The 26,896-nt window shown below is 45.0% G+C and overlaps 1 protein-coding gene across 1 annotated transcript in view; it reads left to right on the top strand.

Moving 5' to 3' along the window:
• The first annotated feature begins 3,537 nt into the window (after positions 1 to 3,537).
• Positions 3,538 to 26,896, top strand: part of chmp1b (charged multivesicular body protein 1B) — a 31,211-nt gene continuing 7,852 nt past the window's right edge. Inside the window, exons 1-7 of the mRNA XM_033030108.1 lie at positions 3,538 to 3,643; positions 6,971 to 7,068; positions 10,791 to 10,937; positions 15,008 to 15,076; positions 16,457 to 16,564; positions 20,147 to 20,190; positions 23,100 to 23,172. Coding sequence (XP_032885999.1) covers positions 3,625 to 3,643; positions 6,971 to 7,068; positions 10,791 to 10,937; positions 15,008 to 15,076; positions 16,457 to 16,564; positions 20,147 to 20,190; positions 23,100 to 23,172 — 558 coding nt within the window. The 5' untranslated portion in view covers positions 3,538 to 3,624. The remainder of the gene's footprint in view (positions 3,644 to 6,970; positions 7,069 to 10,790; positions 10,938 to 15,007; positions 15,077 to 16,456; positions 16,565 to 20,146; positions 20,191 to 23,099; positions 23,173 to 26,896) is intronic.

Below are 26,896 nucleotides of genomic sequence, written 5' to 3'. Positions count from 1 at the left end.
CCCGGGCACTTTCCGTTGCAACCACAAGAAATGCAACACCTGTCCCTTTACCTCCCCCCTCGACTCCATTCAAGGACCCAAGCAGTCGTTCCAGGTGCGACAGAGGTTCACCTGTATCTCCTCCAACCTCATCTACTGCATCCGCTGCTCTAGATGTCAGCTGATCTACATCGGTGAGACTAGCGGAGGTTGGGCGATCGTTTCGCCGAACACCTCCGCTCGGTCCGCTAGAACCTACCTGACCTCCCGGTGGCTCAGCACTTCAACTCCCCCTCCCATTCCCAATCCGACCTCTCTGTCCTGGGTCTCCTCCATTGCCAGAGTGAGCAACACCGGAAATTGGAGGAACAGCACTTCATATTCCGCCTGGGGAGCCTGCATCCGGCGGGCATGAACATTGAATTCTCCCAATTTTGTTAGCCCTTGATGTCTCCTCCCCTTCCTTAGCCCTCGAGCTGTCTCCTCCCATCCCCCAGCCCTCGGGCTCCTCCTCCTCCCTTTTTCCTTCCTACTCCCCGCAACCCCCTATCAGTCTGAAGAAGGGTTTCGGCCCAAAACGTTACCTATCTCCTTCGCTCCATAGATGCTGCTGCACCCGCTGAGTTTCTCCAGCATTTTAATGTACCTTGGACCTTCTTTAGTCTCCTCAGGAAGAAGAGACGCTGGTGAGCCTTCTTGACCAGTGTTGAGGTATTGTGGGTACAAGAGAGGTCATCAGAGATGTTGACCCCCAGAAACCTGAAGCTGGAAACACGTTCCACCTCCGTCCCGTTAATATGGATGGGGGTGTGCGTGCCGCTCTTAGACCTTCTGTAGTCCACAATGAGCTCCTTGGTCTTCTTGGAGTTAAGGGACAGGTTGTTGTCAGCGCACCATGCTGCTAGGAGCTGGACCTCCTCCCTATAGGCCGACTCATCGTTGTTGCTGATGAGGCCAATCACTGAGGACCCGTTGTGGCAGTAGGTGAGCTGCAGAGGATCAAAGATAGACACAAAAAGCCAGAGTAACACAGCGGGTCAGACAGCATCACTGGAGAAAAAGAATGGGTGATGTTTCAGATCAAGACCCTTCTTCAGACTGAGAGTCAGGAGAAAGGGAAATGAGAGATATAGACAGTGATATAGAGAGATATATGACAAATGAACAAAAGATATGCAAAAAAAGTAACAATGATAAAGGAAACAGTCCATTGTTAGATGTGGACTTGGTGAAAACAAGAGGATCTTGGTAGGTTGTATGCAATAACCATCCTCTGGAATATTTGCTAATGAAAGGTTCTGAGTACGTTGTGGGTCTCCTGCGTAGGTGAGGCCTGGATAGAGTGGATGTGGAGAGGATGTTTCCACTATGGGAGAGTCCAGGACCCGAGGCCGTGGCCTCAGAATAAAAGGACATTCCTTTAGGAAGGAGATGAGGTGGAATTTCTTTAGTCAGATGGCGGTGAATCTGTGGAATTCAATGCCACAGGAGGCTGTGGAGGTCATGTCAATGAATATTTTTAAGGAGGAGATTGATGGATTCTTGATCTGTACGGGCGTCAGGGGTTACGGGGAGAAGGCAGGAGAATGGGGTTGAGATAAATAATTGGTGGTGTCGTGAGGGGCAAGGTTCCCTAGCTGGGTAGTGCCATGAGGGGCAAGATTGGGTTATGGGTTGGCCCTAGTTGGGTGGTGTCGTGAGGGGCAGGGTTACCCTAGCTGAGTAGTGTCGTGAGGGGCAAGATTGGGTTATGGGTTGGCCCTAGTTGGGTGGTGTCGTGAGGGGCAGGGTTGGGTATGGGTGGCCCTAGTTGGGTGGTGTCGTGAGGGGCAGGGTTGGGTATGGGTGGCCCTAGTTGGGTAGTGTCGTGAGGGGCAGGGTTGGGTATGGGTGGCCCTAGTTGGGTGGTGTCGTGAGGGGCAGGGTTGGGTATGGGTGGCCCTAGTTGAGTGGTGTCGTGAGGGGCAAGGTTGGGTATGGGTGGCCCTAGTTGGGTGGTGTCGTGAGGGGCAGGGTTGGGTATGGGTGGCCCTAGTTGGGTAGTGTCGTGAGGGGCAAGATTGGGTTATGGGTTGGCCCTAGTTGAGTGGTGTCGTGAGGGGCAGGGTTACCCTAGTTGGGTGGTGTCGTGAGGGGCAAGGTTGGGTATGGGTGGCCCTAGTTGGGTGGTGTCGTGAGGGGCAGGGTTGGGTATGGGTGGCCCTAGTTGGGTGGTGTCGTGAGGGGCAGGGTTGGGTATGGTTGGCCCTAGCTGGGTAGTGTCGTGAGGGGCAGGGTTGGGTATGGTTGGCCCTAGTTGGGTAGTGTCGTGAGGGGCAGGGTTGGGTATGGGTGGCCCTATTTGGGTGGTGTCGTGAGGGGCAGGGTTGGGTATGGGTGGCCCTATTTGGGTGGTGTCGTGAGGGGCAGGGTTGGGTATGGGTGGCCCTAGTTGGGTGGTGTCGTGAGGGGCAGGGTTGGGTATGGGTGGCCCTAGTTGGGTAGTGTCGTGAGGGGCAGGGTTGGGTATGGGTGGCCCTAGTTGGGTGGTGTGGTGAGGGGCAGGGTTGGGTATGGGTGGCCCTAGTTGGGTAGTGTCGTGAGGGGCAAGATTGGGTTATGGGTTGGCCCTAGTTGAGTGGTGTCGTGAGGGGCAGGGTTGGGTATGGGTGGCCCTAGTTGGGTGGTGTGGTGAGGGGCAGGGTTGGGTATGGGTGGCCCTAGTTGGGTAGTGTCGTGAGGGGCAAGATTGGGTTATGGGTTGGCCCTAGTTGGGTGGTGTCGTGAGGGGCAGGGTGGCCCTAGTTGGGTGGTGTCGTGAGGGGCAGGGTTGGGTATGGGTGGCCCTAGTTGGGTGGTGTCGTGAGGGGCAAGGTTGGGTATGGGTGGCCCTAGTTGGGTGGTGTCGTGAGGGGCAAGATTGGGTTATGGGTTGGCCCTAGTTGGGTGGTGTGGTGAGGGGCAGGGTTGGGTATGGGTGGCCCTAGTTGGGTAGTGTCGTGAGGGGCAAGATTGGGTTATGGGTTGGCCCTAGTTGGGTGGTGTCGTGAGGGGCAGGGTTGGGTATGGGTGGCCCTAGTTGGGTGGTGTCGTGAGGGGCAGGGTTGGGTATGGGTGGCCCTAGTTGGGTGGTGTCGTGAGGGGCAAGGTTGGGTATGGGTGGCCCTAGTTGGGTGGTGTCGTGAGGGGCAGGGTTGGGTATGGGTGGCCCTAGTTGGGTGGTGTCGTGAGGGGCAAGGTTGGGTATGGGTGGCCCTAGTTGGGTGGTGTCGTGAGGGGCAGGGTTGGGTATGGGTGGCCCTAGTTGGGTGGTGTCGTGAGGGGCAAGGTTGGGTATGGGAGGCTCTAGTTGGGTGGTGTCGTGAGGGGCAGGGTTACCCTAGTTTGGTGGTGTCTTGGTCAAACATGGGCAGTTGATGGAGAAGGGGGGGGCGGAGTTCTGTTGTGACGTCGGTGACGTAGAGGGTCGGTGACGTTATGGGCCGATGACGTAGTTACGTCGGTGACGTAGCGGGTCGATGGCTTAGCGACGTCGGCGACGTAGTGGGTCGATGACCTAGTGGGCCGATGATGTAGTGACGTCGGCGACGCGACGCCGCGCGTGACCGGAAGCGGAAGCAGAAGCGGAAGTGGCGGCGGTGGGCTGTTGTCACGGGGACCGGGAGGATGTCGAGCAGCCTGGAGAGTATCCTTTGTCCGGGCGGAGACCCTGTCATTCTCCACTCCACACGGTGCCCGCTGTAGCCGGGGCTCGCACAGGGTTGTCGGGCTCCGGACTCACTGGCCCCGGGTTCATGCCGGCCCGGCCCATCCCATCCGGGCCCGGACCCGGGCAGCCAGAGGCCCCGCTGTCGCTGCAGGAAGTACAGAGTGGTTTAATCACCCGTCCCCGCGGCCAAGGTGTTCAACCCTGTCCCGACTGTCCCGGGCCGGAGCCAAGTCGCCACCAGTTCCAGTCTCCAGTTTCACTCCAAGTGTTTCTCCTGGAAAGTTAAAACGTAGAGGGACGTTCACACCTTTGTGTCTCCAACTGGGGCTCGAGGGATAATTGCTTCCAACCATTTCCCTGGGTTGTGTAGGAAGGAAGTGCAGAAGCTGGTTTACACCAACGATAGACACAACATTCTGGAGTAACTCAGCGGGGACAGGCAGCTTCCCTGGAGAGAAGGAATGGGTGACAGACGAAGCCAATGCAGGAGCCACTTGTCTTGCACAGGGTGGGCACTTTACCATGTCATGCTTCTTCCGCTGTTTACACTACTTTCCCGATAGTTGGACTCCTGATTCCCCGCATGTCAAATGCGCCGACTGCGCGAGATAACCACTGATATTTGCGCAGCAATCAACCAGAACCAGACTCCACTTCGAGTTGATGCAGATGTTAATGTTTTTCAAAGGGAGTTTGAGAACAATTTGGAATCTGTCCATCTCTGTACCCTGGGATCTTGCAATCCTGCTGTCAGGCATGCGAAAGCTGTGGTCTTCTCGATGAAAGGATGCAGAGTCTCACTACTGGATTTGGGGGATTTTGTAGATACAGAATTTGTGACATCCGTCAAGATGGTGAGGCTGCACTTGGAGTGTTGCATTCAGTTTTGGTCATTACAAGAGGAAGGATAGTGTTCAGCTAGAAAGAGTGCAGATAAGATTTTCTAAGGATGTTGCCAGGACTTAAGTGCCTGAACTATATGGAGAGGCTGGGCAGGCTGAGACTGTATCCCTTAGAGTGTCGGAAGATGAGAAGTGATCTTGAAGTGGTGCATAAGATCATGAGGGGAATAGATATGGCAGAGGCACAGAGTCTTTTACCCAGAGTAGGGGAATCAAGAACCAGGTGACATAGGTTTAAGATAAGAGGGGAAAGATTTAATAGGAATTTGAGGGACAACTTTTTGACAGGTGCTGGGTATATGGAACATACCCAGAGGAGATAGTTGAGGCAAGTACTGTAACATCTTTAAAAGACATTTGGACAAGTACATGGATAGGAAAGGTGTATAGAGATAAGGGCCAAACGAGGGCATTTGGGACTGGCGTGGATCAGGCATCTTGCTCGGAATGGCCAGTTGGGCCGAAGGGCTTGTTTACGTGTTGTATGACTCTTCTTCAACATAATTTCACCATGGTGCCTGTTGTATGCAGTCTAAATCACAGAAGTATGAAGCAAACCGAGAATCGCTGTTGCTTGGTAGACCAATTGTCAACAGTGTGAATGGTGCTTTTGTTTTGCCAGCTTTAGGGTGGCACAACGGTAGAATTGCTGTCTTACAGTGCCAGAGACCCGGGTTCGATCCTAGCTGCGTGTGCTTGTCTTTCTGGAGTTTATATGTTGTCCCCGTGACCAGCGCGAGTTTTCTCCAAGATCTTTGGTTTCGTCCTACACTCCAAAGATGTACAAGTTTGTAGGTTAATTGGCTTCGGTGACACTGTAAATTGTCCCTAGTGTGTGCGTGGGACAGTGTTAATATGCGAGGATTGCTGCTCGGTTCAGACTCGATGGGCTGAAGGGCCTCTCTAAACTAAACTAAAGTTTTTGCTTTTGAACTTTAAGCATTCTGTTCCTTGGGTGGTCGATAACTATACTGGTACACGAACGCTAAATGGAGAGTTTCAACATCAACATCTTTTGATAAAAGGCAGCTCCCATGATCTGGAGAGTGGTCCATGCTTTCCAGGGTATTTTTGTATACCCTATTGCCAGAAGATGATGATTTATGGCAGAGGCTGGTTGGCAGGTTGTGGGTGCTAAATGCAATTCCCTTACTCATGCATGCTTCAGTGAATGAGTTTTCAAGGGCTAAAACTGGGTTTTTGAATGCATGTACGTATGTCAGGGATTTTAAGAAGTAGTAATATGCAGCAAGGAAACAGCCCCTTGGCCCAGCTTGTTCATGCTGACCAATGTGCCAAACAGCCATTCCCAGTCATAAGAAAAGTGTAGTTTAGTGATACAGCACGGAAACAGGCCCTTCGGCCAACTGAGTCCTCACAGACCATCGATCCCTGCACATTAACACAAGGGACAATTTACACTTGTACCAAGTATGCAAACCCAAGCCGATTAACCTATAAACCTGTATGAAGGAACTGCAGATGCTGGTTTAAACTGAAGATTAGAAGGGTCTTGATCCGAAATGTCACCCATTCCTTCTCTCCAGAGATGCTGCCTGTGCCGCTGAGTTACTCCAGCATTTTGTGTCAGCCTGCAAAGGTAGTTGGGATTGAACCCGAGTTGCTAGCGCTGTAAAGCAGTGCCGCCCCATGTGCTGGCATTGTCTTCCCTTTTCCCTCCACAGCTACTGCCTGACCGTTTGAGTTCTTCCAGCAGTACATTTATTTTGCTGAAAATTCCAGCGCCTACTGTCTCGTCTCCATTGAAACCAATATCACTTCCTCTGGAATCTGCCGACAGAGGAAGTGATTGAAGTAGATACAATCACTATGTTCAAGGCATTTAGATACTTACATAGGCAAGGCATAGCAGGATTCCAACCTAATGGGCATGGTGTAGATGGGCATAAACATGGTGGATCGAAGGCCACGTTTCTGTGCCATACGACGCTGACTCTGAAATAATGCAGGGATACAGTACATCGGTTGTCTCCTCCAGTCATAATCACTAACGGTTATGAAAAGCTCTATGTTTAAAACTTTTTTGTATTAAAAAAAAAAAAGTTCTATACAGTATTTTAATGTTGCAAGACCTTCAGATATTCCCTTATTTTCTATTGATCCTGCTAATGTTTGGTTCAATGGTAATAAACTGAATAGTCAGCATTATTGATATTTATTCATACTGTATCTGTTGTGATCTGGAATATGTCAATATGCTTAGATCATTATCGTCAATATAGATGTGTTACTATTATTGTTTTTAAACTGCTGATTCTTACACAACTTTGCATAGACATGACCCTTGTGTAACCGCTTGCAGCCATATAACTAATTTTTACTGATAACGTTCAGGATAGTGATAATCATTTTGGACTTTGCATCCTTAACATTTCTTCAGAACATTTGTTTAATCTTAAGTTTGCTGCAAAGGACCTGTGCAGAAGTGCCAAAAAATGTGATAAAGAAGAAAAAACAGAAAAGGCCAAAATCAAAAAGGTAATCAGCTATTTCATGTATCTGACAGATGTGGGGTTGGGGAACTGCGATGAAATTCATGCCCTGTATGTTTCTTTCCTATTCCCAGCACCATTCTTATTACCTCAGACATGTTTACTCATTTTAGTGATGTCTCCTTGTTTTCTTTGCTGAGGCTGCATTTCCTGATAATCTAGTGTGAGCATTTACAAAACCTCATCAGATCACCTCCATTTGTGATAAAGAATGTGTGAAGTTTAGAAGATGGACTTGCATTATTATTTACCAGTGAAATGTAGAAATGTGTGCTTGTGTTATTGTGTACTGTGGTACACAATCACCAAGAGTCATGCTTAATCAATGCAATAAGATAGTTAAAAAATATCAGACAAATGACTTGCAGTTTTCAATGACACTTATTGGGATCTTTTGAATCACCTACAGAAACTAAAAATGTTTAATATTTTGGAAGGATTTAAATTATTTCCTAACTGATTTTTCCAAAGAAAAACACTTGTTATAGAATGAGCTGCCAGAGGAAGTAGCTTGGGCAGGTACAGTTAAAAAACACGGGCACGAATATCGATAGGTTTAGGGGGATCTGAGCCAAGTGACTCGCGTAAACGGGGCATCTTGGTTAGCACAGACGAGTTGGGCCGAAGGATTTGTTGCCATATTCGTTGGCTCTCTGACTCTATGTAGCCTATGGCATGGACTTGAAGGGCCAAGATGGCCTGTTTCCATGCTGTAATTGTTATATGTTATATGGTTATATGTAATGATCTAGCTATCTGAACCAACTAATTAGTTGAATACCAGTCAATAGCAGCAAATAGATTTACTGCAGCCAATAGTGAGCAGTTTGAAAGGAGTGTTGGTCTTGGTGGCATTGTGCCCACATTTATAGGAAAGCTGTGAGCCATTACTGAGTGCCAATCTATTTCTAGATTATATGTTGGAAATGTTTCAGTTGATTGACGTAAAGCAAGATTGGATTTCAAAGTGTGCTAACTGTTCTTACGAGAAAGACGTTGCGTTTATGTAGCATATTGTAGTATGTTATTGATAATATGTGTTTAAATAGGTACGTTATTAACATTATATATTGCGAAGAAAATTAAATTAGCTTTTATTCACAAGTACTTTTACTAAAGTCATTAACTTGACAATTCTTGAAGACATTTCTGTGCAGTGAACCCAATTGAATTTGGTAGTGATATATATTTCAAGGCAATTTACATTTTGTACCATTTTAGACACTGATCACCAGATGCAACTGATGAATCCATGGAAAATAGACGATAGACAATAGGTGCAGGAGTAGGCCATTCGGCCCTTCGAGCTAGCACCGCCATTCATTGTGATCATGGCTGATCATCCCCAATCAGTAACCCGTTCCTGCCTTCTCCCCATATCCCCGACCGCTATTTTTAAGGGCCCTATCTAGCTCTCTTGAAAGCATTCAGAGAACCTGCCTCCACCGCCCTTTGAGGCAGAGAATTCCACAGACTCACCACTCTCTGTGCGAAAAAGTGTTTCCTCGTCTCTGTTCTAAATGGCTTACTCCTTATTCTTAAACTGTGGCCCCCTGGTTCTGGACTCTCCCAACATCGGGAACATGTTTCCTGCCTCTAACGTGTACTAGCACTTAACAATCTTATGTTTCAATTAGATCCCCTCTCATCCTTCTAAACTCCAGAGTGTACAAGCCCAGCTGCTCCATTCTCTCAGCATATGACAGTCCCGCCATCCCGGGAATTAACCTTGTAAACCTACGCTGCACTCCCTCAATAGCAAGAATGTCCCTCAAATTAGGGGACCACAACTGCACACAATACTCCAGGTGTGGTCTCACTAGGGCTTTGTACAACTGCAGAAGGACCTCTTTGCTCCTATATTCGATTCCTCTTGTTATAAAGGCCAACATGCCATTTGCTTTCTTCACTGCCTGCTGTACCTGCATGCTTACTTTCATAGACTGATGTACAAGGACCCCCAGATCCCGTTGTACTTCCTCTTTTCCCAATTGACGCCATTTAGATAGTAATCTGCCTTCCTGTTTTTGCTACCAAAGTGGATAACCTCACATTTATCCACATTAAACTTCATCTGCCACGCATCTGCCCACTCCCCCAACCTGTCCAAGTCACCCTGCATTCTCATAGCATCCTCCTCACAGTTCACACTGCCACCCAGCTTTGTGTCATCTGCAAATTTGCTAATGTTACTTTGAATCCCTTCATCCAAATCATTGATGTATATTGTAAATAGCTGTGGTCCCAGCACCGAACCTTGCGGTACCCCACTAGTCACTGCCTGCCATTCTGAAAGGGACCCGTTAATCACTACTCTTTGTTTCCTGTCTGCCAACCACTTCTATATGGTTTCGGCCCGAAACGTCGCCTATTTCCTTCGCTCCATAGATGCTGCTGCACCCGCTGAGTTCCTCCAGCAATTTTGTGTACTTCTATATCCATGTCAGCACTCTGCCCCCAATAACATGTGCCCTAATTTTGCCCACTAATCTACTATGTTGGACTTTATCAAATGCTTTCTGAAAGTCCAGGTACACTACATCCACTGACTCGCCCATGTCCATTTTCCTAGTTACATCTGTCTAAACTGGGCAATGCATTCAACAACCAATATAAAGGACCAGCTGGTATTACTGGAAAACTGGCATGTGTGAGACAATAGCCTTTGTAGATTAGCCTTGTACGCACATGTTTGCTTGTCATCGCATTAACTACATTTAAAAATTACAATTTGTGCAATTGATTTGTAGTTTATTGTGTCAAGAAAATTGGATTTTTGTTTACTAGAGCAGTGGAAACAAAACCAAATCTGCAGATATAATGTGATGGTTGTATTTTATATTTTTGTTGTTGGTATGGCGGAGCCTATCGGCAGCGGCTCGACTACAGTCCGTCTGTCTTTTTTTTCTTTTTTTTTTTCTTGTTAAATGTATGTGTTGAGTCTAGTTGTTATTATTTTTCTTTAGCTGTGTATATATGGGGGGTGGGGTGGGGGAAACTGTTAGTCTCTTCCCTGTACGGGGGACCCAATTTTTTCCCTGTCGGGTTCCCGATGTCGTGGGGCCTATCATCGTGCAGCCGGCGGCAGCCTCCGGCCGGGACCATCCTGAGGGCTCCAATCGTGGAGCCTGCGGCCTCGCCATCGCGGAGCTGGCCATCTTCGGAGCAGGAAGGGCTGTGGTGGCGCACGGCTGCGACCCGACTTCGGAGCTTCCGAGGCTCTGGCCACAGGCCCGGTGGACGGTAACATCGGGAGCTCCAGGTCCCCGGTGGGAGACCGCTTTTCGGAGCTCCCGCAACGGCAACTTCCCCCACTGGAATCGCTAGGTTTAAAGGTGCGGGGCCTAACATCGCCTGGCGTGGCTTAAACGGCTTATCATCGCCCGCCTGGGGCTTTAACATCGGGTGCCCCAGTTCGCCTCAACGCTGCAGTTGGACTGCGGGACCGCGGGAGAAGAACAAAGGGAAGAGATAAGACTTACCTTCCATCACAGTGAGGAGGTGATAGAGATTCACTGTGATGGATGTTTGTGTTAAGTGTGGGTCTTGGGTTTTTTTGTAATGTAAGACTAGAAAATGCAATTTCGTTCAAATCACGCTGAATGACAATAAAAGGCATTCTATTCTATTCTATTTATCCCATTGTTAATTCTAAGCTTAAGATCAATTTATCTATATTCAAATGTCTACTTTATCATATGTTCACAGGCAATTCAGAAGGGTAATACAGAAGTAGCAAGAATACATGCAGAAAATGCAATTCGACAAAAGAATCAGTCCATTAATTTTCTGCGAATGAGTGCCAGAGTGGATGCAGTGGCAGCGCGGGTTCAGAGTGCAGTTACAATGGGCAAGGTATGTTTAGATCAGAGTCAATAGCAAAACAATTTAGAAACTAGAAATGCTGTATTTAAGTTAACAAGTATTACATTTTTGAACATCAGTACTAGAGTTATTTTTAGTTGACTATATTCTATGTCGTGCTTTAATTATGATTAATAACCAGTTGCCTTGTGGTAAATTTGTCTCCAGAATAATTTCCCTATTCATGAACAATTGGGGAGTAATTTTTAATAGAGTGGTTAATATCTGCAACATGTTGGGAAATGAGTTGATACACACAGATATATACACAATAGGTGCAGGAGTAGGCCATTCGAGCCAGCACCGCCATTCAATATGATCATGGCTGATCATCCACATTCAGTACCCCGTTCCTGCCCTTGCCATATCCCCTGACTCTTCTATCTGTAAGAGCTCTATCTAACTCTCTTGAAAGCATAATTTCGTTCAAACCTAGGTTTGAATGACAATAAATAGCATCCCATTCCATCCAGAGAACCGGCCTCCACTGCCTTCTGAAGCAGAGAATTCCACAGATTCACAACCCTCTGTGTGAAAAAGATTTTCCTCATCTCCGTTCTAAATGGCTTACCTCTTATTCATAAACTGTGTTCCCTGGTTCTGGACTCCCCCAACATCGGGAACATGTTTCCTGCCTCCAGCCTGTCCAAACCCTTAATCTTATGTTTCAATAAGATCCCCTCTCACCCTTCTAAATTTCATGATTATATTTGGCCTTCTTGTTTTTGCCACCAAAGTGGATAACCTCACATTTATCCACATTAAACTGAATCTGCCATACATCTGCCCACTCACCCAACCTGTCCAAGTCAGCCTGCATCCTCATAGCATCCTCCTCAAAGTTCAGACTGCCACCCAGCTTTGTGTCATCTGCAAATGTGCTAATGTTACTTTCAATCCCTTAATCTAAATCATTAATGTATATTGTAAATAGCTGTGGTCCCAGCACCGAGCCCTGCCATTCTGAAAGGGACCTTTTTATCTCTACTCTTTGTTTCCTGTCTGCCAACCAATTTTCTATCCATGTCAGTACCCTACCCACAATTCCAAGTGCTCTAATTTTGCCCACTAATCGCCTATGTGGGACCTTATCAAATGCTTTCTGAATGTCCAAATACACTACATCCACTGACTCTCCTTTGTCAACTTTCCTAGTTACATCTTCAAAAAATTCCAGAAGATGAATCATGCATGATTTCCCCTTTGGAAATCCATGTTGACTCGGACTGATCCTGTTACTGCTATCCAAATGTGCCCCTATTTCATCTTTTATGATTGACTCCAGCATCTTCCCCACCACCGATGTCAGACTAACGTCTATAATTCCTTGTTTTTTCTCTCCCGCCTTTCTTAAAAAGTGGAATATTAGCTACCCTCCAATCCACAGGAACTGATCCTGAATCTATGGAACATTGGAAAATGATCACCAATGCCTCCACGATTTCTAGAGCCTCTTCCTTAAGTACACTGGAATGCAGGCCCTGAGGATTTATCAGCCTTCAGTCCCATCAGTCTACCCAACACCATTTCCTGCCTAATGTGAATTGCCTTCAGTTCCTCCGTCACCCTAGATCCTCTGGCCACTAGTACATCAGGGAGATTGTTTGTCTCTTCCTTAGTGAAGATGGATCCAAAGTACCTGTTCAACTCGTTTGCCATTTCCTTTTTCCCCATAATAAATTCACCTGTTTCAGTCTTCAAGGGTCCAACTTTGGTCTTAACTAATTTTTTCCTCTTCACATACCTAAAGAAGCTTTTACTATCCTCCTTTATATTCTTGGCTAGCTTAGCTTCGTACCTCATCTTTTCTCCCCGTATTGCCTTTTTAGTTATTTTCTGTTGCTCTTTAAACGTTACCCAATCCTCTTGCTTCCCGCTCATCTTTGCTGTGTTATACCTCTCTTTTATTTTTATACTGTCCCTGACTTCCCTTGTCAGCCACCCTTACTGCCCTTGGAATCTTTCTTCCTCTTTGGAATGAACTGATCCTGCACCTTCTGTATTATTTCCAGAAATACCTGCCATTTTTGTTCCACTGTCATCCATGCTAGGGTATTTTTCCAGCCAACTTTGGCCAGCTCCTCCCTCATGGCTCCATAGTTCCCTTTGTTCAATAGTAATACTGACACTTCCGATTTTCCCTTCTTCCTCTTAAAATGTAGATTAAAACTTATCACATTATGGTCACTATCTCAACCTTAATAAATGGCTCTACCTCGAGTTCCCTTATCAAATCCGGTTCATTACCTAACACTAAATCCAGAATTGCCTTCTCCCTGGTAGGCTCCAGTACATGTTGCTCCAAGAATCCATCACGGAGACACTCCACAAACTCCCTTTCTTGGCGTCCATTACCAACCTGATTTTCCCAGTCTACCTGCATGTTGAAATCTCCCATAACAACCGTAGCATCACCTTTGCGACATGCCAATTCATAAATCTCAAATATAATTATGATATTTAAGACATGTTGTGCTAGACCATTCAATTGCCAATGTATAGAATGATGGGGGCAATTGGAATGGGCATGGTTCACTGAAGGGCTACTCTGACTCCATGATTCCACTTGGAATGATGCTAATCAGAATTCCCTGCCACAGCATTTAAATGTTCCAAGCTAAAGTCATGGGTTATGTCAATTGTTGTACATGGTTCACTGTCTCTTGAAAACCTTCACCTCAAACTGTATAACTTGGCAAATTATGCAATAGGCTGTTAAACTGTGTAAATGACAATATAAACCCCCAAACGGCAATTTCAGTAATGCTTTCTAATTATCACTTGGGCAGGGTAACTGGTGGGTCTGGCCTTTTTTAACATCTAAATATACTGACCTTGTTCAAACTGATGATGCCCAATGTGACCTTTCCATTCACTTCACTTGTATGATTGTCCCTCATGTATGGTAGAATCTTAATGGGCAACATGTAAAACAAAGTTTTTTTTACCATTTTTCAAGTATATTTTGTCATTATGTTTAGCGCACACATTGTGGGCTGAAGATCCTTTTTAAAGGCACAGCATGGGAAATGACCCTTTAGCCCACCACGTCCATATCAACCATCCATCACCCTTTCACACAGTTTATCCCACTTTCACATCCACTCCCTACACATTAAAGGCAATTTTTCAGTAGCCAATTAACTGACAAATGTGCATGTCTTTGGGATGTGGGAGGGACACCATGTGGTCACAGGGAGAACATGCAAACAGCGCCCAAGGTCAGAAGCGAACCCAGGCGTCTGGCACTGTGAGGCAGCGGCTCTTCCAGCAGCGCCACTGTGCTACCCAGTTATAGCCTGTTCCTGTGCTGTATTTGTCTATGTTCAGTTATCATTACAATAATTAAAACCAATACCAAGCATACTACTGTCAATTACCATTTTGTTAGCTCAAAGAATTAAATCAAGTTGTTCAGGCACAACAACAAATCTCAGCTATAGGAAAGATATCTTTAAGCTGGAAAGGTTTGGAGAAGATTCATGAGGATGATACCGGGTCTGGAGAGTTTGAGCTACAAAGAGAGACTGGATAGGCTGGGCTATTTTCCCGGAGGCTTTGGGAGCTGAGGGTGTTTTTGTCGTCATATCACAGGGGACACAAAGGATAAAAGGTCAGTCTATTTCTGAGGGTAGGGGGGATCGAAAACTAGATGGCATAGATTTAAATTGAGAGGGAAAAGATTTAAAGGGGATCAGAGGGGCAACCTTTTCACCGTGTGTAATGGGTATGTGGAATGGGCTGCTAGAGGAAGTGATTGAGGCAGGAAAATTGAAAAGATATTTGAACAGTTACATGGATAGAAAGGTTTTGAGGGATGTGGACCAATGCAGGAAAATGAGACTAGGTCAGGTTCCCACATGTTTGGCATGGACAGATTGGGCAGTATCCACGGCGTACGACTCCGTTTGGATAATGTTTACTTAACCTGTAACTCTGGCAAAAGCAGTACCTCTCGGCTCATTTGAAGAGTGCTAATATGGGACTGATGATCAGCAAACTTATTGATCAAGCCAATGTGTTACTTTCAGCATTTAACAAATTCTAATCTTTTACTTTAGGTAACCAAATCTATGGCAGGAGTTGTCAAATCCATGGACATCACCTTAAAAAGTATGAACCTGGAAAAGGTACCTCTTAAAATAAATGATCTCAGTTTATAAACCGTTTGACTTATTTCCAGTCGTAGTTTGTGTCTCATAGTAAGCTGCTAATTTAGTCACGTTGTATTTGAACAAAAACAAGTTTATAACAATTGCTGCATTCAGTATATTTATAATCTTTGTTCCTCTAATATTTTGGAAGACGGTACAAACAGGGTTGACATTTAATATAATTCACATGGATGGCATTTATAAGTATAATAATTTGTAAGTAGACTTTATAATTAACTGAGTCAGAAGGTAAAAACCTTTCCAGAAGGTATAAAATAAAACAATATTTGTGTTCCATACTTAAAATATTGGGTTGATATAAATCTGAATACTTGCAGCATTTTTTATGATCACACTTTTATCTTTCATACGAAAGGAATGAGGAATCAATATGCCTTGTACTCCTGATTTCTGTCATGTGCCTTTTGCTGAGGAGTGGCTTCCGTCTGGCCACTCTACTGTAAAGGTCTGATTGGTGGACTGCTGCAGATATAGTTGTCCTTCTGGAATGTTCTCCCATCTCAGCAGAGGAACTCTGGAGTTCTGTCAGAGTGACCATCGAGTTCTTGGTCACCTCCCTGACCAAAGGCCTTCTCCCCCGATTGCTCAGTTTGACCGGGCGGCCAGCTCTATGAAGAGTCCTGGTGATCCCAAAGTTCTTCCATTTAAGAATGACGGAGGCCACTGTGCTCTTCGGGACCTGCAATGCTGCAGAAATAGTTTTATACCCTTCCCCAGATCTGTCTCGCAACACAATCCTGTCTCAGAGATCTACGTATAATTCCTTCGTCTTCATGGCTTGGTTTTTGCTCTGACATGCAGTCAACTGTGGGACATATAGACAGGTGTGTGCCTTTCAAAATCATGTACAATCAATTTAATTTACCACTGGTGGACTACAATCAAGTTGTAGAAACATCTCAAGGATAATCAATGGAAACAGGATGAATCTAAGCTCAATTTTGAGTGTCATAACAAAGGGTCTGAATATGTGATATTTCAGTTATTTATTTTTAATTTCTAAACACCTGTTTTTTGCTTTTTTATTATGGGGTATGCTGTGTAGGTTGATGATAAAAAATAGAATTTAATCCATTTAAAAGAAAGGCTGTAACGGAACAAAATGTGGAAAAAGTGAAGGGGTCTGAATACTTTCTGAATGCACTGTATTCTGCCCAGCAGTTCCTATCTTGTGTGCAATCACTTAGCAATCAGAAACAAATCAAAGGGAAGAGAAACCATGCATTTTGCGTCCACTAAAATCTAATGAGCATAGGGATTAATCAGATTTTTAATTGAAAAAATTGAAGCAGTCAGTGTAAAATTTTCAGCAATGATATTACCTCTATCTTACAGATTTCTGCTCTGATGGATAAGTTTGAACATCAGTTTGAGACATTAGATGTACAGACCCAGCAAATGGAGGACACAATGAGCAGCACTACAACTCTAACCACGCCACAGGTAAGAGACACGGGTATCATTTGCTGTTTAGTTCAAAGGTTCAAAGGTCTGTTTATTGTCACGTGTACCAATTAAGGTACAGTGAAACTCGAATTACCAGACAGCCATACTAAAAAAAAAAAACAATAAGACACACAACTACATATAAGTTAACACAAACGCCCACCACAGCGGATTCCCCACATCCTTCACTGTGATGGAAGGCAATAAAGTCTAATCTTCTTCACTCTTTATTCTCCCACGGTCGGGGCAGTCGAACCATCCGAAATCAGGGCGGTCGAAACCCCCGAGTCGGGGTGGTCAAAGCTCCCGTGGCCTGGAGCTCCCAAAGTCGATCCCTAACCAGAGACTGCGAGCTCCACGATGTTAAGCCACATGCTCCCGTGCTTGGAGCTCCGAGGTCGATCCCAGGCAGGGATCGCCAGCTCCAAGATGTTGTCCTGCAGGCTCCCACGGTTGGAGCTCCCAAAATTGATCTCCAGCAAGAGGCCGCCAACTCCACGATGTTAGGCCGCAATGCGGACGGAGATACGATACGGAGAAAATCGCATCTCCGTCGAGGTAAGAGATTTAAAAGGTCCAAATGTCTTAAATAATGTTATAGTACCTGCCTCAACTACCTCCTCGTTCCACATACCCACTACCCTCGGTTGAAAAATTGCCCCTCGCATTTCTACTAAATCTTTCCCCTCTCAGCTTAAACCTCTGGTTCTTGATACCCCTAATCTGGGTAAAAGACTGCATTTACCCTATCTATTTCCCTCATTATCTTAAACAGCTCTATAAGATCACCTCTCATCCTCCTGTGCCCCAAGGAATAAAGTCCTACCCTGCACAACCTCACCCACTTTCTGGACATTCTTTTGCCTGCAAACCGACCTATTAGAATTTCAAAGCTAATAGAACAGTGGTCGCTGATTCCGAATGGCTCACACACGGACATGTGCCGATCTATATTTGGGAAGTCAAAATCCTCAACTATGACAACCTTGTTAGTCTTGTTGCTACCTGCAATCTCCAGGCATATTTGTTCAACTAAATCCCATTGAATATCTGGATGCGTATCGTACACTCCCAACAAGGGAGTTGTTCATCCCCTTTTTATTTCTCAGCTCCACCCATGTATCCTCATTGGACTGGATGATCCATCATTTATGTCATCTTGGACTATTGCCGTGATATTGCCCTTAATCAATAAAGCAACATCTCTTCTTTTACCTGCACCTGTATCCACTTGTTCCCTGGAACATACAGCTGCCAGTCCGGTCCCTCTCTTAACCAGATTTCTGTAACGGCTACAGCATCCCAGTCGCATGTTCCTTTCCACGCCCTGAGTCCATTCACCTTACCCGTGGGGCCTCTTGCAGTAAAATAAATGGAAATGAATCCGACAGTCCTCGCTCCCTACAATGCTCTTGCCTATTCTGTCCACTGGATATCCTTTCATCGCTTTCCACACTGACGTGGCCTCTTACCTGCCTCATTCCTGCATTGGATCTTGCCCTTGACAATCTAGTTTAAACCCACCTGTCCAGTTCAGGTGCAACCCATCTCTCTTGTGCAGGTCACCTCTGCCCTTGAAGAGATCCCATGGGACCAAAATTCTGAATCCGTCTCCCCTGCACTAACTCTCACCTGCACATTCACCTGTCCTATTACTACCCACATAACAAGTGGCTCTGGGTATAATCCGGACATCACCGCCCTGGAGGTCCAGCTCTTTATCCTTTTCCCCAACTCCTTATATTCACTTTTGGGACCATCCTTTTTCTTCGTACCCATGTCATTTGTGTCAACATGCACAACGGCATCTGGCACCCTTGAGAATCCAGCATCAACACCATTCTCCCCAAATCTTGATCAATGTCAATTTGTACAGGGCAGGAAGAGCAAGGCATTACATGCAAGTTTTTTGCAGTCACACACTTGCCAATTTATTGTCATTCCTATATTGCTGGCACAAAATCCTGGGAACTCATTCAGAACCGCACTGTGTGGAAACTTGTCCTTTGGAAACCATGTCAACCATTGATCACTCATCCATACTAGTTCTATGTTATCCCACTTCTTGCACACCAAAAGCAATTTTACAGAGGCTAATTAACCTACAAACCCGCACATCTTTGGGATGTGAGAGGAAACCGGAGCAACTGGAGGAAACCCACGCAGTTAAGGGTCTGTCCCACTAACGCGACTTTTCAGCTACTGTCTTGGACCTTCAACCATAGAAACATAGAAAATAGGTGCAGGAGTAGGTCATTCGGCCCTTCAAGCCTGCACCACCATTCAATATGATCATGGCTGATCATCCAACTCAGTATCCTGTACCTGCCTTCTCGCCATACCCCCTGATCCCTTTAGCCACAAGGGCCACATCTAACTCCCTCTTAAATATAGCCAATGAACTGGCCTCAACTACATTCTGTGGCAGAGAATTCCAGAGATTCACCACTCTCTGTGTAAAAAATGTTTTTCTCATCTCAGTCCTAAAAGATTTCCCCCTTAACCTTAAACTGTGACCCCTTGTTCTGGACTTCCCCAACATCGGGAACAATCTTCCTGCATCTAGCCTGTCCAACCCCTTAAGAATTTTGTAAGTTTCTATAAGAACCATCGACTGCGCGCACACACACACACACACGCTCACACTCACAGTCACACTCTCACAAAAAAAGCGGGGGAGCGATGAACACGAAGGTAAAAGACAGCTCACGGTATGTCTTTTAGAGAAGGGGGGGGGGTGGGGGGGAGAAGGAGTGGAGACACTTTTAAGAAGCCAGACAACTTTTAATAAAGTTTAGCGGCCATTTAACATTAGCGGTCGGTTTATTACCTTTATTTTCTCAAAAGCTTTACCTTCGACTGCCTTCAATTATCTTCAATTACCTACGATAGCATCACGACCTACCTCGACTAAACCTGCGAGTAAAAAAATATAGATTTTTTTTCCCCATGGCGACCTTTTTTTACTCGTGGGCATTTTCAGCTTGCTGCGACATAACTGAGGCCTCGAGTACACGGGGACTACTCTCGAGCATGAAGGAGAGTTACAAAGACCTAGGACCTCGTGTCGACCATGCTCCGAATATGAGTCGAGGGCAAACTCTTCTAAACTCGCGAATTAGGTCGCCGCAGTGGGACAGGCCCTTTACATGGAGAATGTGCTAACTCCATGTACACAGCACTCTAGGTTGGGATCGACTTGAGTTTCCAAAGTTGTGAGGAAGCAGCTCTACCACCTGCATCACTTCAAGAAAGTGGTTCAATATTTAAAAAACAATGAAGATAACCCATAAACCTAAGGTAGATGCACCCATTCATTGATCCTTTTCAGAATGTCAGGTCCACTGATAACATGCTTTCCTCAAAAAGGAAATCTGGTATTTGCTTGTCAATTATGTTAGCTGCTCATCAGACGTAGATGTGTATGTATTACATGTTTGTTGTGAAACATTAACTTTTAGAAGTAACTCAATTTTAGGACATGCTGATGATATTAAATGGATATTAAACATGTATCGAATATATTGAACACATTTTCTTCTGATAATATGCACTCACCGATTATCTGTTTCTCTCCAGGTTCAAGTGGATTCATTGCTCGTAGAGATGGCTGATGAAGCTGGGTTAGTATGCAGGAACATTTTGTAAGAGCTTTGATGCTGCCCCCTCATGGTGGCTTTGCCTGTGTTATTTATTTTTGAATCCTGTCAGACTAGTTCAGTGTCAACACATTGGTTAAAGACTCGAGAGTCCAATCACCTTTCCAGAGACTTATTGGGTGACTTTGGATGAAAGAGTCAAATTGAAGTCTTTGCTATCCTTTTTCATAAATTCCACCAATGTAAAAAAAAGAAAGAGCAGTGATCCAGAGGAACTACACCTTGATGAAGAAGGTTCTTGACCCAAAACATCACCTATTCATTTTCTTCAGAGATGCTGCCTGATCACTGAGTTACTCCAGGCGTTTATGCCTGTCTTTGGCTCTTAGTAATGTCTCCAGCACTTTTATTGACCATGCTGAAATGCAGTCTAGTCAGACTACAGCGTGACTTAATCAAGAGGAATAGTACAACTATTTTGGCAAAGACAAGTAGAACTTTATTGTGGCGTCTTTGAATCTTTTTATAGTAGTATATAATGATAAATCGATTTGATATTTGTCCCACATTATATTGGTCACTTTTTATTGTAACAAGACGTTAATTTGAAATGTTGTGATGATTCTTCACTTTTTCACATCCCGTTTTTTATTATCTTGTATACTAAATTAATGATCTTTATTGGAAGTTACACAGATTGTTGTAAATTTTAAAAAAAAAGGGTGTCACCTAACATTTCTGCACCATGTTGGAAGTAACCAAGGTCCATAGATTTTCTTTACTTGAATAGTGTTAAAACGGAAATTGATATCATGTTTTATTATATCAACATACTTGGTTTCTTTCACCAGTGACTTAGGTGCAGGAGTAGGCCATTCGGCCCTTCGAGCCAGCACCGCCATTCAATGTGATTATGGCTGATCATCCCCAATCAGTACCCCGTTCCTGCCTACTCCCCATATCCCCTGACTCCGCTATTTTTAAGAGCCCTATCTAGCTCTCTCTTGAAAGCATCCAGAGAACCTGCCTCCACTGCCCTCTGAGGCAGAGAATTCCACGGACTCACCACTCTCTGTGAGAAAAAGTGTTTCCTCATCTCCGTTCTAAATGGCTTACTCCTTATTCTCAAACTGTGGCCCCTGGTTCTGGACTCCCCAACATCGGGAACATGTTTCCTGCCTCTAGTGTGTCCAAGCCCTTAACAATCTTATATGAAGGATTGAAGGATGAAGGATACCTTGGTTTTATACTTGGAATTATAAAATAGAAAGAAATAAAAGTAATGGGCAGTTAATTTGTATCCTATGAACACTTAAAGTAAATAAGTATTTTTAAATTAGTCTATTTTATGACCCATAAATCTTTGAGGAATTGTGCCATGACTTCTAATTATTTGTGATGGAGCTTTTTTGTAGAACAAGGAATTTGAAACCATTTTGTCACAGTAGTCAATACCTGAACTGCATAACACAAAGATACTTTCAGTTTAAAACTACCAGCTCCCGCTAACATTGCAAGATTAGTGCAATATGTCAGTTTTCGGCATCATTAATTTACTGAATGTTTTGCTGAGGCAGAGAAAATAAAAATAAATGACACGTATTAATATAATATAGAAACACTTGCCTTGTCCAAGGGCAGCCACTGGTTGTATTAGGAAACTGTGACTAAATGACAGATTTATTATCACTGACGCATATATAGATAGGCTTGTTGCCTGTAATTGAAAGTTATTTAAAAGCATTTCCAATCCATGCAGTAGAGAAGGATGTAATTATGGTGGCTGATTAGTTATAATGGATATTCCTTTAGTAATATTTATGTTTTTTCATATAGAGACTGGAAACTTGGCATAATTGGAAATGTTGACATTAGTTTTGTGGCTGAGATCTAACACATAATTACTTGCAAAAGCAATTTATTGTTTGAATTATTTTGCTGATTACTGGATTGGAGCAAAAATCATGAGCATTTTCCTCTTCAGCTGCTGCCTGACTCCCTGTGTTCCTCCAGCAGTTTTTTTCCCTCAGGATTCTTGCATTTGCAGTGTCTTGGTAGATTTGTTTAGTTTGTTTCTTGAACAGTTGTCTAAAACCATTTTATTCTTTATTATACACATTTGGTTATAAAATGGTTACTCGTGCATTATTCAACTATATTCAGCATTTAGTAAGGCATTGTTAGTCGTCAAACATTGATGCAACATGTTGCCCTTGCGAAACCTTTGAAAGGATGCCATCTATGTTAGTCTGGCATGTCATTTGATTGCTGTAACCCAATGCATTTCCCATATATTGCAAAGTCATTACTAATTACTTTAGTTCCTTATTATTTTCTTCAATGAACAAACTAATGTAATTTTCACCCAACTAACAGCCTGTTTCCTTTATCATTGTAACTTTTTTTGCATATCTTTCATTCATTGCGACCCGAAAAGTCACCCATTCCTTCTCTCCAGAGATGCTGCCTGTCCCGCTGAGTTACCCAAGCTTTTTGTGTCTGTCCTCAAACTAATGTTGGATACATTTTTTTAGATTTACAGAATAGGTTATATTTAGGGATCACGTCAATTCATGTCTGTCTTTGAAGCACCATAGAAGTTTGTGTCACCATTGTTGATGCGAAACCTGTTTGGTTTCATTACTGCAACACAACCACATCCAATAATTATTCCAAGTTCACAACTTTGTCACTTTCAATACAGTTTGAAAATTACAAGCAATGATTCAGCAGATGCTAGAATCCAAAATAAAATGGAAATTGCTGGAAATACTCAGCAGATTAGGCAGAATCTATAGAAGGTGAAACAGTTAACCTGAAACTAAGTCGACATCTCTTTCAGCATTTGAATATTTCCAACACTATAGTCTCTATCATAGCACAGGAATGATGATGGGTAATGCCTAATGTAGGGCGTGTTCTTTTATTTTCAGTCTTGATTTGAATCTACAGCTTCCTGAAGGTCAAATGGGATCTGTTAGTAGCAGTGTGGCATCTGCAGAACAGGTAAGATCTTAATTTTGTGACTTGTGTTTCAAAAACATTTTATGAACGTCATTTGTGTACTTTCTTCAATATTTGTATGTATTGTAGTTTTTCTGATTTGAAAGTATGTCGTTGCTTTAGACTTACTTTTAATGTATACTAGTCCAATGGGACTTGTTGGGCCCCTTCCCTGGGGGGGGGGGCGGCGTCGGCGCTCACCCCGGAGTCAATCACCCAGGTGGGAGCAGGGTGGGGGGGGGGGGGGGGGGGGGGGGGGAGGCGAGCGAGCAGTGTGGACTCAACGTGGGTGGGGTTGCGGGCAGAGGAAAGTTCTAGTTTTTTTTTGTAAAAAGTCAATCAATCTTTGAGACAATGAATAGACTCGACCCCTCCCCCGAAACAAAGAACCTCATCAATGCCCCCGCAATCTCCTCTCTTGCCTCCCTCAAGTTTGATCAGGTTAAAGATCTTAGAAGGAGGTGGTAGATGCAGTTATGATTACATTGTTTAATATGCACTTGGACAGGACAGAGGTGAAAGGAGTAGAGATAACTCCTGTGACCGTCAGAATAATTGTGCAATCAGTGCAGCATGGAGTCATACAGCACAGAAACTAGCCCTTCTGCCCATCTCATCCATGGCAACCAAGATGCCTATCGAACCTACCCCCTCCTTTGACTCATTTCCCTCTGAACCTTTCCTATCCATGTACCCATCTAAATGTCTTTTAAATGTTGTTATTGTACTTACACAAACCAATTCCTTTTGCAGCTCATTTCATATACATACTATGTGTGCAAAATGTTGCCCCTCTGGATCCTATTACATTTTTCCCTTAAACATATGCCCTGATTCTCCTCCCATACATAGGGCAGTCTGCTGCAAGGAAAATATTCCCTGCCTGTCCAACCTCTCCCTATACCTCCGTTCCTCGCCTTCTGGCAACATCCTCTTTAGGATGAAGAGAGAAGATTTTCTGCCCATTTACGACAACATGCTCTTCAATTCCCTGCTGCATTTGTATGTTGAGCCTTTATGTTGTACCTTTTTGTGCTTCATCTTTATGAAGACTGCAGATTTAATATGAAATGTGCAAGTAATCTTGCAGAACAGAATTGCTGTGGGAATAAAATCTATTTGCAGTGGCTTGTAGTACAGTATTTGCATTGTTTTTCCATTATAATATTTAGGATCCTTTTTTTCACAGTATGCCTCTTTATCTGTCTGGTTCATTGTTATAAGGTACAAATTGAAAGGCATTCAAGTCAAGTCAAGAGAGTTTTTTGTCATGTGTTCCAGATAGGACAATGAAATTCTTGCTTGCTGCAGCACAACAAACAGTTCAGTGTGTCTATACAGCATAGACCATATATATATATACACATAAATAAACAGATAAAGTGCAATAGGCTGTTATAGTTCAGAGTTTGTTTGATGGTGAGTTTAATAGCCTGATGGCTGTGGGGAAGAAGCTGTTTCTAAACTTGGATGTACCAGATTTCAGGCTCCTGTACCTTCTACCTGATGGCAGCAGAGAGATGAGTGCGTGGCCAGGATGGTGTGGGTCTTTGATGATGTTGCCAGCCTTTTTGAGGCAGCGACTGCGATAGATCCCTTCGATGGTGGGGAGGTCAGAGCCAATGATGGACTGGGCAGTGGTCACAACTTTCTGCATTCTTTTCCACTCCTGGACACTCAAGTTGCCGAACCAAGCCACGATGCAACCAGTCTGCATGCTCTCTACTGTGCACCTGTAGAAGAGTCCTCTTTGACATACTGACTCTCCGTAATCTTCTCAGGAAGTAGAGGCACTGATGTGCTTTCTTTATAATTGCATCAGTGTGCTGGGACCAGGAAAGATCTTCGGAAATATGCATGCCCAGGAATCTGAAGTTCTTGACCCTTTCCACCATTGTCCCGTTGATATAAACAGGATTGTGGGTCCCTATCCTACCCCTTCTAAAGTCCACATTCAGTTCCTTGGTTTTGCTGGTGTTGAGAGCCAGGTTATTATGCTGGCACCATTTGGTCTATCTGTTGATCTCACTTCTATACTCTGACTCGTCCCCATCAGTGATTCGTCCCACAACAGTGATGTCGTCAGCGAACTTGATGATGGAGTTCGCATTATGTCCAGCTACACAGTCATGAGTATAGAGTGAGTACAGCAGGGGGCTGAGCAGGCAGCCTTGAGGTGCTCCTGTGCTGATTGTTATCGAGGATGACACATTTCCACCAATGCGGACAGACTGGTCTGTGGATGAGGAAGTTGAGGATCCAATTGCAGAGGGATGTGCAGAGACCCAGATCTGAGAGCTTGGTAACCAGCTTGGAGGGGATGATGGTGTTAAACACCGAGCTGTAGTCAATGAATAACAGCCTGACATATGAGTTTTTGTTTGCCAAGCTGAGTGCAGAGCCAGTGAGATCGCATCCACCGTTAATCCGTTGTGGCGGTAAGTGAACTGCAGTGGGTCAAGGTTCTTGTCGAGGTAGGAGTTGATATGCGCCATAATCAACCTTTCAAAGCACTTCATCAACACAGACGTTAGTGCCACTGGTCGATAGTCGTTGAGGCTCTTCTTGGGCACCGGTATTATTGATGCCCTTTTAAAGCAGGTGGGAACCTCAGACCTCAGAAGTGAGAGGTTGAAAATGACCGTAAAAACTCCAGCCAGTTGGTCCGCACAGGTTTTTAGAACACGGCCGGGTATACCATCAGGTCCAGGCGCTTTCCGAGGTTTCACCCCCCTGAAGGATCTTCTGACATCGGTCTCTGTGACTGTGACTGAAATACCATCACTACGAATGGGGGCTCGGGAAGGCACATCAGTGTTCTCCTTATCAAAGCGTGCGTAAAATGCATTGAGCTCGTCAGGGAGTGATGCTTCGCTAACATTTGCGCTGCCTCCTGATTTCGCCTTGTAATAATAATAATAATGGATGGGATTTATATAGCGCCTTTCTAATACTCAAGGCGCTTGTAGGAGGTGATGGCATTTAAGCTGCCTGTTACCAGGAAGCAGCAGCACCGCTGTATGGTCGGATTTACCGGAGGCCGAGGGATAGCGATAGGCATCTTTGATGGTGGTGTAACAGTGGTCGAGGGTGTTTGATCCTCTGGTGCTGCCGGGGACATGTTGGCGGAAGTTAGGGGGCGATTTCTTCAGGTTGGCTTTGTTGAAGTCCCCGGCTATGGTGGTAAATGCCTCGGGGTAAGCCGTCTGGTGCTTGTTAACCACGGCGTGCAGCTCCTCCAATGCCAGATGGACATCAGCCTGGGGTGGGATGTAGACCGCGGTTGGGATGATAGAGGTGAATTCCCTCGGTATGTAGAATGGACGGCACTTCACAGCCAGGTGTTCCAGGTGTGGAGAGCAGGAGTTGGATAGGACTACCACGTCAGAGCACCACGCAGAGTTGACCACGAGGCAGACGCCCCCTCCTCTCCCTTTCCCAGATGCCTGTGTAAGGTCCATGCGATGGATGGAGAAACCTTCAGGCTGGACTGCTGGATCTGGGGAGCTGGAGGTGAGCCATGTCTCTGTGAAACAGAACACAGAGCATTCCCTCAGCTCCCTTTGGTAAAGCAGCCTTGCCCTTAAGTCCTCCACTTTATTTTCAAGGGACTGTACATTGGCCAGTAGGATGGTAGGGAGAGGGGGTCAAAGTCCCCTGCGCTTCAGTCTGACTCGAAGTCCTGCCCGTCGACCACGTTTCCGGGCACAACGGAGGCCTCTCTACT

This window comes from Amblyraja radiata, chromosome 12, assembly GCF_010909765.2.
Source record: "Amblyraja radiata isolate CabotCenter1 chromosome 12, sAmbRad1.1.pri, whole genome shotgun sequence".
In the NCBI taxonomy this organism is placed as follows: Eukaryota; Metazoa; Chordata; class Chondrichthyes; order Rajiformes; family Rajidae; genus Amblyraja; species Amblyraja radiata.
Note: the sequence above shows the minus strand (reverse complement) of the source record. Positions and strands in the feature narration are given on the sequence as shown.